This window comes from Athene noctua, chromosome 13 (assembly GCF_965140245.1).
Source record: "Athene noctua chromosome 13, bAthNoc1.hap1.1, whole genome shotgun sequence".
NCBI classification, from domain to species: domain Eukaryota; kingdom Metazoa; phylum Chordata; class Aves; order Strigiformes; family Strigidae; genus Athene; species Athene noctua.
The window spans coordinates 23,443,673-23,460,102 of NC_134049.1; the positions used below are offsets into that span (position 1 = coordinate 23,443,673).

The following is a 16,430-nucleotide window of genomic DNA, read 5'->3' on the forward strand; positions in this document are numbered from 1 at the left end:
ATGAAGAGCTAGAAAATGGGATTTCTTCCCAAAGGGCCAGAATGGACTAGCTAAGATACCTGCTCTGCCCTGAGTCTCAGTCCTCTCTTTTGGTGGGAAAGAAGAGCAGTGTTAATTTACCTACTCCTGCTGCACACCCTGCTTTCTGGATGGTTTGGTGCTACAGGAATTCCTGGAGCTGTCACATCATGTCTTGGTTGTAGCTTGGCTCCTTCAGGAACCTGACACTGACTTGCTTTCTTCCCTTCTGCAGGGTTATGAAGGGTCACTGATCAAGCTAACTTCAAAGCAGGTACCTCCTTCCAGCTTGGGTATTTTTGGCTTTTGCTGGAAAACAGGACATTAAGGGAGGAGGAGGAAGGGGGGGATGGATACCATTTCACTCTGTAAAGAATTGTCTGTGTTCAGCACCACATGTACAGCTGGGCTCTGCTCACCCCCACAGTCCTGATTGCCCCAAGCTCTCAGCATGTATCTTCTATTGCTGCCTGGGGCCATATGGGCTGGGTGAGACCTGATGCTTCAGCCTCAAATCCTCTGCTGCCAGAAACCTTCCCCAGTCCCATCCTAATCAAAGCAGTAGTTCTCCTTTGTGGGCAAGGGGTACCCTTGCTGGGGGCTACCAGGGTGACTAGTGCCCCCATGGGTAGGAATGCCAAAGCATTTTGGTGTGGTGGCAGCAGAGACAGCAAGAATCTTGGGCCAATGACCTAAGACCCTTCAAGCTCTGCTTGAAGACCCTCTGCAGCTGTAAATGGTCTCCTGCTTGCTATAAGCTGTCTGGGGCAGAGGGAGTGGCAGGGTAGTCTGAGGAGCTGGAAGAGCTTTCCAAACTGAAATTGGCTTTATTTCTTTTAGCCAGTTGGTTTTGTGACCTTTGACAGCCGGGCTGGTGCTGAAGCAGCAAAGAACGCCTTGAATGTGAGTACTTGATGTGCTGGGAGGCCTCGGGGTGGGCTGGGGGCCATATGCCCTGCTGTAGCTAGACTGGAGCTGTAGGGTAGTGATGCTTGGCTTGTCTGTAGCATAGGAAGGTTCAGAGTGTCTCAGCTGCGCCCTTGAGTATGGAAGCTGGTCCTGTGGCATCCCACCAGGGAAGCAGGAAAGCTGCTCAAGGCTGACATCACCCTGAGAAGATGAATGCAAACTGTCCCACGCTTAGTGTGGGTGTAGCTTCTGATCACTGGAAGACTGCTCTGAGGGTGCAGGAAAAGAAAAGCTACTTCTCTGAAGTTAGCACATGCCTCATTACTCAACAGTTGGCCTCTTGTAACAGGATCCATGTGGTGAATCCTGTTCCTTATCCACTAAGTGCTTGCCCCATATGGGGAAGAGTTGGACTGAGAGATCCTCCACCTTGCTCAACTGAGTGTGGATTAACTATGTGTGTCTGTGTGGCCAGAGCTAGCTTTCAAGGAGCTTTTCCTCCTGCTGTCTGCACTGAGGTGGGAGCTCATCTTAGCTTGACTTGAGCCTGGCTTGGAATGCCTAGAGCAGGCAGGTCTTCTCTGGGGAACCAACCCTTAGCAAACAGATGTTGAGAGACGTGTTGGGGACACAGGGCAATACCCAGCTGACACCCTGTAAAGCTTTAATGAGGCATGGAGCTCAACTTGTGTTTAGCATCAGTTTTCTTAAGGCTCTAGGTTGAACTCACCAGGGTATGTGGGTAGTGGAGCAGGCTCATTGCAGAGCTGCTCTCTCATGTGGCTATAGGACTTGTTTGGTGCTAGTGGCCTTGTTAAGGCCTCACTTACCAAATGCCCTGATGAAAAGTGTGTGGCAGTTCAGCAGAGCAAGGACTCATAGAGTCCTTGTCCTGGACTCTGGCCTGCCAGGACCTCTGCAGCCAGAAGGTACTTTCTTTGGGAAGGAAGGAGAACAGCCTTCCCATGCTGCTGTCTCCTGGCAGGGCCAAGGCTGTCTGGGACAGGCTCTTGAGCACACTCACAGCATTTCCAAACGGCTCCAGCTCAAGAAAGACTTGAAGATGGTCAATGTGGCAGACACACGCAAATCAATCTCCATCTCGTGTGGGCCTGCAGTAGTTAGCGGGATCTAGGTGGCAAGACACGCTGATCTGGTTCTGCTCTGGTGTAGCCCTTGCCCTGGGCACTGGAGCATGTGCTAGTGTCTCTGCCCAGGCTGGCAGCAGCTGTAGCAGCAGCACAGATGGGAGCTCCAGTGTAGATGGGGCTATCCTAGCTCCAGCAGACACAGCTTTCTTGACCGGTGTTGGTAGCCACTGCTATGCTGGCTAGTGAACTGCATGTAAGGAGCAAAACTGTGTCCCTCATGTTGGAAGCAGTAGTTCTAGGCCAGCTAAACATAGAAATGCAGTCATGTGGGAGCCTGAGCGTTGCAGTGAAGTGACAAAAATCTGGGCATGTGACTGCAGCATGATGGCCTTGATTCTCCAGTTGGGCTTTGCTCCATGAACAGATAAAGCCTGTGCTTGGACTGAAAACTTCACCTCTGAGAGATTCGTGTGCTTTTTTTCTGTGACAGGGCATCCGCTTCGACCCAGAGAACCCCCAGACTTTGCGGTTAGAGTTTGCTAAGGCCAACACAAAGATGGCCAAGAGCAAGCTGATGGCCACACCAAACCCCACAAATATCCACCCTGCCTTGGGTGCACACTTCATTGCACGGGACCCCTGTGAGTATGCTGGGAGGGACTTTGAGGTTGTGGCTGTTCCAGCCTGGGAGATGCCCAACCCTGGGAATGCTGCCAGGGTGGAAAGGAAACCATGCCCTTATATGCTGTGGCTGAAGGCTGCCTGGTGCTGGAAGGCCAGCATGTTATGGTTGCAGGAGAACAGGTAAGGCTTGTGGCCAACAGCAGAAGTGTTGGGAGGGCAGAGCTGTTCTTGGTAGCTCTAGTGATACCATAAGTCCTTTAAACCATCCCTAGGTGTGAAGCAGAAAGGATGAGTCCTGTGCCATGCAGCCTCAGCATAGCCTGGTGGGGGGAGCAGCCTCGCTGAGGCTTGCTGGGCAGGCTGTAACATGGTGCTGAGAGCCCTGGCTTCTGTCCTGCCATCCTATGGCACCAGCCCTGTGCTGTGTGTAAACTAGCCTGCCCAAAGCCTGGGTGAGGCACCAAGCAGGGATGGAGCATGTTCCTGGCCTCTCTTGGTGAGGCTGAGGCCAGAGATGTTGCAGGGGTGCTATATTTTATACCTCACTGAGGTGGCAGTGCAAAGCTTTAGTTTGGGGTTGGAAATCCAGAGCCTGTCCCTGAAGCAGGCTGTTGGGGCCGGTTACTGAGATGCTGTCACCTTGTCTCCTCCTGTCTAGATGACCTGACTGGAGCAGCTCTTATTCCAGCATCCCCAGAAGCATGGGCTCCCTACCCACTGTACACCACGGAGCTCACCCCTGCCATCCCCCACGCTGCCTTCACGTACCCAGCGGCTGCTGCTGCAGCTGCTGCTCTTCACGCTCAGGTGAGTCGCTCCCTGTGCCAGGAACCGGGCTCTCCTCTCTCTCCTGCCCCAGTGTTGCTCTCATGGGTCTCTGCTTGGCTGCTTCGACCCTGGCCTCTGCACCTTGGCTCTTGGGCAAAGCCTCCTCCTGGCTGAAGTGCATGGAGGCCACCCAGCCCTGAGCAAACCGCAGGGGAGATGTCTCTGGGGCTGAGAGCACTCAGAGCTGGGTGATGATTCCTGACCCTGCAAGAGGCAGGCAGGTGGGAGAAAGTCAGGGCTCAACTTCTGGCTGGCTTTGCTGGTCCCTGTGGCCAGAGAACTGTGTTGTGGGACTGCTGGGAGGAAATTCTACCTGCAGGGAAGTAAAATAGCTATGAAACTTCTTTCCTGAAATCACAGCAAAGGCAACAGTCTTAGTTTGGTGCTGAAACTGAGGGGCTCAGATCTGTCCCCCTTGGCCCAAGTGACTCAAATCCTTTTGAAGCTGGAGAAGGATGTCCTGCAGGAGATGAGTGATCAGAGCCTTGCTACAGCAAGGAGCTCTGATGGGACAGTGGTATTTTAGCCACCCTGGATGCAGGCTAGAGGGGGTCACTCTGTGTACAAGCCTCTGGAAATGCTGGTGATGGTGCAACCAGCTGCCTGTACTGGTCTGAAACCAGAATGCTTTAGTGTACTGAGACCAACAATCCTGCTGAACGTGAAGTCCCTGAAACCATGGAAATGCAAAGGGAAAGCCAAAACAGAGTAGTGTCCTAATTCCAGGTTAAGGTGCTTGGTTTGGAGTACTAGTACAGGAGAAGCTGGAGCCCCTGTCCCTGCCCTGCTTGGTGTTACCAGCCAGCAGTGCTCTACCTGCTTCCATCTCTGTTACTGGGGAACTAGGGCAGTGGGACTCTGGGCTTAGATCTCAGAGCATTGAGGCTTAGCTCTGCTCTCTGCCCTGTCAATGAGGGTGTTTAGCTCCACTCTTCCCTGTTTAAATTGAGAGGAAGAAGAGATATGTCCCCTCACCTTGTCCACCTGTCTGATGGTCAGCTCAGTTGGCCCTTTGGCATCCTCTTGCTTCCTGAAAGCATCTTGACTCTAACTACCCAGCTTCAGCCCAAGCTTGTTTCCCAGATGTAATGTGGAGGGGATGAAGCTTCTGGCCTGTGTAGACTTGCCTGTCCTGCCCCTCACACACCTGCAGGCCTCTGCTGCTTCTGCCCTCCTACAGGTGAGCAGGGTTGAAGCTCCTGCATGGTAGGCAAGAAGTACGTGGGACCCAGGGCAGGACCAGGCACTGGCTTGTTCTTCCAAGGGCCTCTAGAGCCAGGCTGGTCCTTCACTGGGAGGGTTGGGCTTGCTGGTGTTCTCAAAGTTATTGATGGTGCCCACAACTACAGGTGTGTGCTCTGCTCCTCGGTAACCCAGGAGAGCAGATATCTCCCTTGCCCTGCTCCTTGAGTGTAGGGTGGTGGAGCCAAAGGCTGTTGCCAGTTGAATTGCCCCTGGCAGGGAGGACCAGAAAAAAAACAACCCTCTGGCCCGGCTGAGGTGGTTGAGGGGAGGTGAAACCATTACTGCAGTTCCTTCAAGGATGATCATCAGTGACTGTATGGGGACCCTGAGTGTAATGGTTGGACACCAAAACTTTATGGTGCACATAAGGGGCACCATATGGTGGGGGAGGAAACACGCTGCTCCCCTTAAGTGGGGGGTACCAAGGAGGCCTTCAGCCAGATCTTTTTCCTTCTGGGGTCTTAGTTCCTGCCCTCCAGTTGGCAAGCTACTACTAGCTTTCAAAGAGGTCTTCTGGCCTGAAGACTGACCCTGAGATTGCAGGGAGCTCCCTGTATAGGTAGGACCTCCTGCCCAAGGAGGTCCATAAATGGTGACATCCCCCAAGACTTAGGGAGCCAGTGTAGTCCCTTGAGGCCTGTGGCCAGACCCAGCTCTCTTCTAACGAGCAGCTGGGCTGGCCAAGCAGTTACAGCTGCTCCTTGCTGTGTTGTGCTTGAGCTGGTGCTGACCTCGTAGGGAGACATTCTGGCACAGTATATGTTACCAATAAAGTTTTATGAGGTTAAACATTACTCAGGCTGGCAGCTCTGAGCTGCCCGGTCTCTAGGCTGGAGCCCTCTTCCTTGCAGAGATGAGGCAGGGTGGAGTGAGTCAGTGAGATGATTTTAGTCACAAACTGGGCTAAAAGCTGTAACCTTAGTCTTAGTGTGCCAAGCCCTCTGCTCTCACTGGTAGGGGCTGGTTTGCCTTGCTGGTGGGGTGGTGGGCACATGGGTTGTTCTCCAGGACAGCTGCAGGTCTTTCTCCTAAGACTGGTGTGTGCTGGAGGATGTTCATGGGGATGGCCAGAACTGTAGCAGCTCTGTAGTAATCAGTCCTGAAGCAGGCATGAAGTTGGAGGCTGTAGCAAAACTGAGCTTGTCACAAGATTTAAACCTGAAGTGCTCGTCCTCTCGCAGCTCTGTGTTCAAGTCTGGTAGCGAGCGGGAGAGGAGGTGGCTGCCCTCTGCACCTATGCAACCTCCTGAAGAGCTGCCCAGAGGGCTGGCAGGAGAGACGAAGGGCAGGAGATGGTGTGAGACTGGCCTGGCCTTGGCTCACACACTGGGAGCCGTTGGTAAGCTGCTCGCAGACAAGACCAATGGCTGCTGTTCCCAGCGCTGCCGAGCCGTGGTGATGTTCCCAGCAGGCACCAGGCTGCTGTGGATGTGACTGTGACCCTGCACTGCTAAGAGCCTCTACCTGTGGGGAACTCCCCTGACTTTAAGATTTCCCATGTGCCTTCCCTCCCTCCCACCCTCTCTCAAATCCCTCCTTTGATGTCCCTAGTGAACTCCAGCCATGATGCCAGCGCAGGCTAGCCCTGAAGCTCAGAGCTGTCCCTGGAGATGGGACACCCTAGTGATGCCTTATTGCAGCTAGTGGAGTGGCTGTTCTACAGTTCCATTCCTAGAAGTGTTAAGCATGATGGCAGCCACGTCTGGAAAGACTGGTAAGGTAACCATCTCTCCTCCAAGGTGCACCATGGGATTTGCAAGCTTCTGCCCATCTCTGTAGCCCGTATCTCCTTGGCAACCCAGTGCATGGGCCTCACGCTACCCACCCACCAGAGCCTGGGGAATGAGATACCAGGCCTTCTTTCTAACCCACATCTCCAACTCGGCAGCACATGACATGGCACACACAGCATGGCACCATCTTACATCAGCTCCTCCCAGCTGAGCCAGGCTCAGCCAAGTCCTGCTGGTGGGAGGGGAGCAGCCTAGTTGAGCCAGGGCATAGACAACCCTGCTGCTCAGTGTGAAAGAAACCTGGTTTCTCCCCAACCACGACCCTTTGAGGGCAACCAGAAATACACCTTGACCTCACTCCTGGCACACGGTGGGGGAGGTGAGTGACGTGATAGTGATAGCACACGACTAAATTCTAGCGGGCACGTTAGACAACAGCACTTGCCGGTCACTTTGTTACAGAATTGCATAGCGGGACAGACCCTGCCCTTAATCATGGGTCTAATCTCACCTCTTTCCTCTCCAGTTACTGGAAACAGAGCAAGTTCCTACCTGGAGCTTGGCTTCTCTCTTGCAACCTGAAATCACAGGCAGGACACACTCTTGTGAGCTGTAACAACAGGAATCGGCAGCCTGGGAGAGGTGGGAGTGGTGTAGGAAACTGGGAGCTTGGGAAGAGGGAAGATGGCCTGGACTGGGACTGGTTGGCAGGGAGGATGGTTGCTGTGGCCAGCTCTAACTGAAGGAACCAAGTCTTGGCTTGCTCATCCTTGGAGTGGTTCTGAGTAGACTTTTTTCCTCTGTGGTAGTGATGTTGGGGAAAGAGGCGAAGATGGGGGCCCAGGTCTACCTTTTCTTTTGGAAGACTGTGAGGTGCAATGATGTGCAGAGTTGGTGTCCTGGGAGGATGGGGAAAGCTTGACACAAGCACAGAGACAATGATACACCTTGTCTTGTTCTGCTTGGACCAGTTTAATCTATTGCCTGTGTGATGGAGTTGGGCTGCATTGCATCTCTGATGGGAAACCACTTGTTTTGGAGTGCCTATAAGCCAGGCTCTGAGGGGGCAGTAGGAGACACCTACTAGGACTATCAGTGTTCCTGGAGCTCTTCTGAGAAAAGTTGCTGCCAGCTGTGGCAGCACTCCTGCAGGCAGGACTTTGCTATGGGCAGGACTCACCCTGGAAAGCAGGGGCTGGGTGCAGGATTGTTTCATAAGAATGTGGGTGAGCCTTGTGGTGGTTATCACAGGGTGCTTGTAGGATACTAGGTTGATGTGTTGTGTACCCAGAGCCCAGGAGACTGGTAGATGCTTCCAAGGCAGGGAGCAGCTCGTGGACTGAAAGCTCACAGATGCCAGTCCTTTTGGGTGGGCTGCTCAAGGTGCCCTCAGAGCATCCATGTTGCTGCTGCTGGCAGCAGCCTTGTCTGGAGGCTTTGAGGAGATTGTGGAGTTGGGCCTCTGAAACTGGGACCTGTCCAAGTAAGGGGTGGGTGGAAGGAGCAGTCCTGGATCTATGACCTATGTAGTGGTACAAGAATGCAGCAGGACCCTGAGGCTTCCCAGCACTGAGTTGAGGCAGAGCCCATTGATGGAAGGAGATGTCAGTGCTCAAAAAAAAACATCTTTCCCTCTTGTTTGCTGCCTGAATGCTGGTTCAGCCAGGAGCAAGCTGACTCTCCTGAGTGGTGGCTGCTGTTGTGGATGGGCATAGGGCGCATCCCAGTGGCTGTGATCTGGTGCTGGCCCTAGAGACCTGGGATCGTGGGGAAGATCTGCTGGGATGGTTTCAGGTGACATTCCTAAGGGTCTCTCTGGGTTGACCCAGTGCTTAGGGATATAATGGAGTTGAGAACTGTCAGTGTTGGGTTAAGGGTTGGGATGGATGATCTTCAGGGTCTTTTCCAGCTGAGATGATTCTGTGATGGGCTCAGGTGCTGCTGCTTCCTGTTGGGATGCTGCTGTTTGGGTGGGCCCCACCTGGTGCCGCCAGCCTGGCTGAGCACCAAGCAATAGCCTCTGTGGTGGATCTGCTGGACAGTGGGCATCCTGACTTTGTGTACCACTGACCTCTGGACTTACTTCATGGTTCAATCTGCAGAATCTCTGGAACTTCATGTTGTGGCACTTAAGCTGCAATAGACCCTCCCTGGGATGGGAGGCTGCAGAGTGATGGATTTTCTGTGCTTAATAACTGGTTGCCTGTTTGTTGGAGCTGTTGTGTGGAACTTGCCGGAGTTATTTTTGTCTGGTCAATCTCCACGCTTCCCAGAGGTGTGAAGCACTCAAGACCTTAATGGTTATGGTGTTTTCTTAAACTCCAGTGACTTAGTGCTGGCATAGCTGACCAAGCAGCCCTGAGCAAGCTCTCCCCAAGCCAGCCATTTCCTCCTAACCAGAGAAAATCAGGTGGGAGATGCTCTTAGCTCCTCCAGGTACCTGCTGAGCAGCCATTCTTGCTAAATCACACCTGGTGAGTGAAAGGGACTGAGCTGCCATGAGAAGTGGCTTCCTGACCTGAGGCTGGCACTGGCTCTCCTTGGCTACCTCAGGAGAGGTACCACAGGAAAGCAGCACAGCTCACTTCTACTCTTGGAAAAGGAGAAATGCTTCTTTGCTGCAGTCTGTGGGATGGGTATGTCTCTGAGCTGTAGCATAAGCTGCCTCAAGGCGCAGAGGGGTACAGGGCATTGGACAGATGCCAATTAAAACACTCCTAAGCCACAGAGTGTATCAGTGCCTGTCTTCTGCATGTTCCTCAACATGGTGTAAGGTGTGCTGATCCTCCAGCTCTCGCTTACCATAGCTGCCTGGGGAGATGTATGTGCTTGATTTGACTGCAGCAAGGTTTTCTTGGGCTGAGCTGCTTGGGTCTTACACAGCATGCAAGTGTTTGGATGCTCATTTCCTCAGCCAGCCCCTGAAGGACCCTGGAAGTGGGTGGCTTGGGTGAAGTGCCTGCTGCTGAGGCTGGGAGTATGTGTCCAGAGAGCACAAACAGATGATGTGGGTGCACCTTTGCAGGCTGTCCTTGCCTGCCCTGGGTCATGTTGTTATCAGCTGTGTTTCCAGTTGGAGCAGAGCAGCTCTTGCTGGCCACCAAAGTAGTCTGCCCAAGGCTTGCACCCAGTGATCTGCAGCCTGGGGGAAGTGGTGGCCATGAAGTGCTTGTGGCTTGCTGGGGTGAGGCTATCTCAGCAGTGCAACTGAAGATGCCGCTCTGTGTCAGCAGCTGGTAACTAGATGCAGCTCTTGGATGTGTTGGTTGGGGTCCTACCAGCTCCCAGGAGCACAACAAAGTGCTCTGTCCCTGTCTGCACGGGGAGCCTTTCTGGTACCTAGGGAGGTGGCTGGATCTGTGCCAGTTGTGGGGAAAGCTCAGAGCTCCACGAGACGCTGGGGCTAACTGCAGAGCAAAGATAAGCATCCCTAGAAGGAACCAAGGATGAAAAGCAGTCTATTGGAGGAGCTAAAGGTGACTTGAGGATGGATCTGTGTATTCAGTCCTCCCTTTTTCCTGCTGAAGGAGATGGTGGCAAGATTGGAAGTTTAAATTCTGAGGGTAACTGGGTGAGACAGTGGAGGACTTGACAAGGAGAATGAAGCTCTGATGAGGTGTTTGTCTGCCCCATTTTTCATTTCTTTGTGATTTTTAGGTAGTACTGGTCTTGTGCTGTAGCAAGGGAGAGGCTCTTCACTTCTGGATCTTTCACCTGGTCTCTGGAAGGTGGCAGGCAGAGACACATTTCTCTTCTCCAGATGTTTTTTTGGGACAGATGTTGAATGTGGCAGCATGAGGCTGACTGCAGTTGTCTGGTGGGGTCTGTCTCATCCCTACGGGCTGGTGAGCAGGAGATCTTTGCAGTGGTGTGGCAGACTCCTTTCCAACTGTGAGCTCCAGAAACAACTGCATCTCTTCCAGTAAAAGCATCCCTTGCTCTGCTTTCTTTGCCCAGTGTTGGATGTCTCCATTCATTCTTTCTCAGCTTCCTCCTTGACAGATGTAGTATTTTGAGAGATGATGGATCTTCCAAAAGGCCTTGGAGAAATTTGCTCCTTACAGGGCAGTGCTCTTGCTTGGCCTGCCAGGTTGCAGTCCTCTTGGGACAACCCTGCAGTCTCCTGCAGTGCTGGTCTCCTTTTCCAGATAGCTCTGGGAGCCTCTCTACTCCCTGCCAAACAAGGTGCCTGAGACACTCTGAGAGATGTGAAAACTGCCTTGGCAGGTGCCACTGTCCTGAAGAGCATGTCCTCTTGTCTAGCTGCTGCCTCTGGTCTGGTTCTTCCAGTGCTTTCTGCTGGTTTCAGAAACATCCCTCCTAGTAAGGGGGTATTCCTGCCTCATGCCATCAAGCCCTTAATCTTTCTGTGGGCTGAAAGATCTGGCAGGTCATTTGCTCACCCTGCCAGCATGTCAGAGCCTTGGCTTGTACCCAGGATCATTGCATCCGCAGGAGCTCCCGCTGGCTGCAGGGCTGTGCTGCTGGCAGGTGGGGCTGTGAGTCGGGCTGCTTGGGTTTGCATGTATGAGCATCTGAGACCCACAACAGGAAGGCGAGGAGAGGTGGTCCATCAGAAGTGGAGGCTTATTAGTGCCAGAGCTATGAACAGTGTGTGTTTCATGAGAAAAGCAGGATTTCTGTTGAAGCTGGAGGCTCTGGCCAGGCTTGGGGTGGGGTGTGCACGTGGGGCAGAAGCTGGCTCAGACCCTCTGAGGAGGGGATGAAGAGCCATCAGGCTTGGGGAGCAGGGTGAGGGATGGCTGCCTTACGTGTGCACAGATGCTGTGCCTGCTCACATACAGCCATGCTGCTTGGGCGAGCCCCGCGTGGGATGGAGGCAGCTCTTGGGGTTAAGCACTCAAAGCCTTGTGAATGCAGGGGGAGTTTCCTGTTGCTGCTGGGCAGGAGGAAACTACTTCCAGCTGTCAAGGGGAGGGGTGCTGGAGTGGGAGACACTGGCCAGGGAGGGCTGCTGAGATGTAGCTCTGCTGAGCAAGCACCTCCTGGTGACAGGGCCTGGGACACAAGTAACCCCTGTCCTTGCACTGGCAGCTGCTGTGGTGGCCCTATAAGGTGTCAATGATGCCACTGCCTGCACCAGGCTGGGGGCCTTCTGTGGCCTCTATCAGTGCAAGGAGATAACTGTGCCCCAGAGCGGTGTGGTGGCCTCAGGCTGGGGAGCAAGGAAGCAGCTGAGCTTGGTCCCTTTCACAGGCAAACTGAGAAGTGATGGCATTGTGTGTGTGGCACTATGCACTTTGGTTGTGGCACTAGATGGGACCGCTCAATGGGGAGGAGGGTCTTGGTAACGTCCACACCTTTGATTCCCTCTGCCCAAGGCTGGACTGACTGGGATACAGCTGGCTGCTGTGTCATGGAGCAAGCTATGGGGCCAGCTGGGAGCTGACTTGGTGGCACCCACTGGCCTTGTGAAGGCGTCTGGCAAGGAGTCTGACCAGCCCAGGAGACCAGCCTGGCTACAGCTACTTCAAGTGCAGTGCTGGTGCCTGAACAGGAGCCTGGGATCCAGCAGATCTGACCTGATGAGCTGATGAGAAGAAGCTCCTGTGAGGACAGAGCCTCTGCAGACTTGTAGGGCTTCTCCCCGTAGGAGCCGTCACAAGAAGAGGTACTTGAGGTCCCTGAGCTCATGCCTGGGGCTGTTCAGTTACCTGCACTGCAGGATTTGGCTATCACAGGCAGCTGTACTTTCTGGGAGGCACGAGCTTATTGTCCCCTCCAGCTCCTGTAAGGACACTGCTGTGTCAAGGTGTTGGCAGTTTGCTGCATGTCTCTGCATGAAGGATTGAATGCAAAGCCTCTGGCTTTGCACCTCCATTGCGTGTCAGACTTCTGCTTCTTACAGGGGTAAAGTGAGTAGGGTTTGAAGGCACCCACTGAGGATGTGCCTAGCTTGGAGAGTAATCCAAGGGCTGTCACTGAGGCTCTGGGTGTCCTGGTCTTCAGCTCTGTGTCTTCTCCAGAAGCTGCACACAAGTCTTCAGGTCTCTTGCAGCTGTGGTTGGGGACACAGTCTACATCTCCACTCCTGGGTAACTCGCCGCAAGACTCGCATTGCATGTGTCATCCAGTGCATCAGTCGGACAGTGTGCTACTGATAGGTAGTTAGAAAATAGCCAGCTCCTGTTTCCCTCTTGTTGCCAGTTGTCATCTCAATCTAGAGTGGCTTTCTTGATGTCTCTTGTGTGTTTACCGCCTGCAGGGGAGACCTGACTCTGGCAAGAGCCCTGTTAGAGGCTGGCAGGATTGCCCTTGCAGGACACAGCCATGGACGGGTTACATGAGCTGTAAAGTCTCTACCAAACCAGATGCTTTGGCTGTGGCTGCAACTCTTCCTTTGCCCAACTGACTGGGGACCTTGCTTCAAGAAAGTCTGCCTGCCCTCAACCAAGGTCCCTCTTAGTGGGACAGAGCCACGCATGGGGCTTGGAGCTGGTCTGGGAATACTGTGTTTTTCCCCTCTAGCCCTAGAGTTGTCCATGTGCTTGGAAGGGGAGCATCTAGTCAGACTTGTTCAGGCAAGGGGACAACCATGCCAGGATGGTCTGGAAGGGAAAACAGGTCATGGATCTAAAGGGTTTTCTGTCTCTCCTACCCATCTTAAAGTCCATTGTTCTGCTGGTATCTGGAGCCCTGCACATACCTGCTGCTCTTGATGCCTGTCCTTACTGAGGCTCTGCTCTCCCACCATCTGGGGAAGGAGGAGAGTGGGGATAGCTGTTGTTTTGCCTCCCTTTGCAAACAGCAGCAGGACTGAGCTCTGTGAGCTGTTCCTGCTGCTGGATCTGTGCTCAGTCAAGTGGCACAGGCTCATCTTCCACTGTTCTTGGGCATGAAGCTGGTAACTCAGCTCAGTCTGACATACCAGTCTTGCAGACCAAACAGGAGCATCTGGATGTCTGATGCTATTCTACAGCATGTTATCAGTTTGCTGTGTCTACTGACAGGCTGGAAAGTGTCTGTTCAGGTGCTGTTCCCATGTCTGCTCATTGGGTTCCCATGCAGCAGTCCTTCCTTGGCAAGGAGCATGCCTGAGCAGTAGATGTGGCAGCAGTGACCTGTGAGGGAAGCCTTCAAGTTTTGCTGGCTTGCATCTCTGTCAGGTTCTTACCATGATGTGGTTTGCCTGGAGCCTCTTCTGATGGCTGGGTTGTGGCTCAGAAATCTTAATGGGTCTCTTCTGTGGTGGACGAGCCACATGTGTGTCATGTAGCAGTTGTCTGGTTTGAATATGTGCTCTTGAGATGCCGCCTTCTGCTGGCTGAGGGTGGAGTGGCCATCGCCTTGAGGTGCTGCATGCCCTAAGTGAGCCTCCTCTGCCCTGCCTGAGCCTTAATAGGGGTAAAGATGTAAACTTGGGGGGTGTGGGGGAGTGGGAGCATGCTGAGGGGGGGAACAGCCCCTCCTTGTGCACGCTTCTGCAGTGGTAAATGTCATAGATAGCTTGGTGGTGAGGAGCTTTCCTAGCTTGACTGGTGTAGTGAGCTGGGGACAGGCATGAGTGTGAATTTGGGGACTGTATTCTGGTTATGCCAACAGGCAGAAAGTACTTGATGTTGAGGCTCTGAAATGGGGTGCTAGCTTCCTTCTTAGATGTGTGGGATCCTGCTGTGCTCCTTCAAGGAGGACCTGGCTGGGTCCCAGAGCCCAGCGAGCCTGTCCTTGCATGAGCCAGCAGAGCTGGCCACTGTGGGGCTGATGTGTTGGTTAGTGCCAGCAAGGTGCAGCCCCAGGTTGGGATGGTACTCAAATAGTGTTTAGGGCTCACCCTGGAGCCCCCTTTCCCATGCTGGAGACATCTTTACTCAGTGGACCTTGCACATGGCCTGAAGGAGCTGAAGGTTTAGGCTCTGGTTGAAATAACCCTGCATCATGGACCTCTGGTCTGGCTTTCTTTTCCAGATGCGCTGGTATCCTCCCTCTGAAGCTACTCAGCAAGGATGGAAGTCTCGTCAGTTTTGTTAGTTTGTTAGTAAGTAATTAATTGCTCTTGGAGCTGGGTCCGTGGGGAGGAGGGATGAAAGCTTGGGCTCAGCCCCCTGCATCTGCCCAAGGATGTAGTTGGGTGACATGGATGGGTGATGGGGCCAAATCCACCTTGGTGGGAGCAGGGAGACCCGCCAAGCCCTGGGGTGGGGAAGGGGCTGCGGGTGCTGTTTGGGAAGTGGATGCAGCCAGCCCTGCTCACTGCCACTCCTCTCCTGCAGTGTCTCTCCTCAGCTTGTGTTCCTCCTCCCGGCCTCTCTGTGGAGGGATGTGCCAGGGATGATCGCTCAGACTCCTCTTGGTTTGGTTTGTGGCCAGCAGACAAAGCACCCAGCCCCTGCGTGTTCCCCTCTCCCTGGACTGTGAAGCTGCTGCGGCCCCCGCCACAGGCCGTGCACTGTCTCTGCTCGTCCATCCCTCCGTCCCTTCCTCCGTCCCCAGGACGTCCTCCCCGACTGAGCTTTGCTGTCCAGCTGTGCCGAAACCCAGCCGCGGGTCTTGGTCCTGGGCTTCCCTAAGCTTGCCCTGCCCCGGAGGCTCGGCTGAAGGAAATGAAAGGCAATGGGTTTTGCATGTTTTCTGGCATGAATTAAAACACTTAACTTGTGTATGTGTGAATGTAAGTTTGTTTGTTCTAGCGTTTGTGTAACCGTTAGCAACAGGTCTTGGCCCAATGGATTGATCCATCAAGGTTTTCATCTTGCTTTGGTGAAGACTTGGCTTCGAGAAATACTAACTGTCCTTGTCTCACCCCTTCTCCCACTTCTGCCCTCCCCTTCCCAGTACAACCAGAAAAATTTGAAAAATGGTTTGTTTTCTTTTTTTCCAAGTACGATGCACTGGGTTTCTGTTCTCATCCATTCTTCTCTGGTTTTAAAGTCAGGGTTAATATTATTTTTTTTTCTTCTTCTTCAGACTATATATAGAACGACTGTAAAATATCTAACCTCTTTTTTTTGTTTCCACATCCTTCTGATTGGAGAGCATCCAGTCCTGACAAATAATCAGCCATCCTTATGGGAATACCGAACAAAAAAAAGTACGAGTATTTTTGTACCATGTGTAATAAGGAAATATTTATGCATCATAAAGAATTTCTTGTGTGTTGTGTGCAATTAATTATTATTATTAAAGAGAAATTGTAATCCTGTAAGATAAGTTAAGGTTTAGTTAAAAGCTTGAAAGAGAAGGGTTGTCTTCTGTAACAATGATTCAGTCAGGCATAGTAAACAAGAAATTGTGCAATTTTTGTTTTAGCATCTTTTTGCTTGGTATTGAAGTGCTTTAAGTATTATGCGACCATGGCTGTCTCGCTTGTATTAAAAGATTTGAGAGTAAGTTGCTATATAATTGCTGATCCTATGAGAATGTGAAACTGGATAATATATGAAATGCAACCAAAAAAAATATACTCAGAGGCTGCTGTGACTCTTTTTCTGTGGTCAGTTGTTTGTTTTATTGTTTTTCTGGGGCTGGGGTGGGATGCTTTGGGCTTGGTGTGACCCCCACCTTCCCAGCCCTGCCCTGAAGGGTGCAGGATCCTCTGTGGTCCTGCTGAGGATCATCCGTTGGGTTAGGGCATCTCCTCCCCAGAGGAGAAGGGCAAGTCCTTGCCTGCACTGGCATGTGTTGAAGGGGCTGTTGATGCTGAACCTTTGAGGCCTCTAAGAGCAACCATGAGCTTTTTTGGGTGGGGCTTTTCTTTTGGTGTGTCCTGCCCCCCCCTCCCCCCGGTGCCTGCAGGCCTCTCCTCTATGCTAGCGCTGTTCCTCCCTGCCAGCAGCACAGCGAGGAGAGATGTCCATAGAAGGCAAACGTCCTCTGCAGCTGCACCATGGCCCAGCGCCTGCCCAGCTCCTCCGCCTGAGCCAGGCACCCTGGCTGGGGCTGCTGACATCTTTTTGTGGCCTTATCTGTACCTGCTAAAGCAGCTGTGGGAACCGCAGCCCAGGGGCAGGGGCTGCTTTTCCTG

The 16,430-nt window shown here is 53.0% G+C and overlaps 1 protein-coding gene across 2 annotated transcripts in view; it reads left to right on the top strand.

Annotated features, from left to right (window-relative positions):
• Positions 1–15,891, top strand: part of RBPMS2 (RNA binding protein, mRNA processing factor 2) — a 29,883-nt gene extending 13,992 nt beyond the window's left edge. The window contains exons 3-9 of one of the 2 annotated variants that reach the window (XR_012634455.1): positions 254–292; positions 859–921; positions 2,509–2,659; positions 3,301–3,449; positions 6,267–6,429; positions 14,375–14,444; positions 14,680–15,891. Coding sequence is in view for 1 of the 2 variants with exons in the window: in XM_074916721.1 (XP_074772822.1) it covers positions 254–292; positions 859–921; positions 2,509–2,659; positions 3,301–3,449; positions 14,375–14,437 (465 nt within the window). In the remaining variant the exon portion in view is untranslated. The remainder of the gene's footprint in view (positions 1–253; positions 293–858; positions 922–2,508; positions 2,660–3,300; positions 3,450–6,266; positions 6,430–14,374; positions 14,445–14,679) is intronic. The other variant, XM_074916721.1, reaches the window with a different exon arrangement.
• Positions 15,892–16,430: the final 539 nt, after the last annotated feature.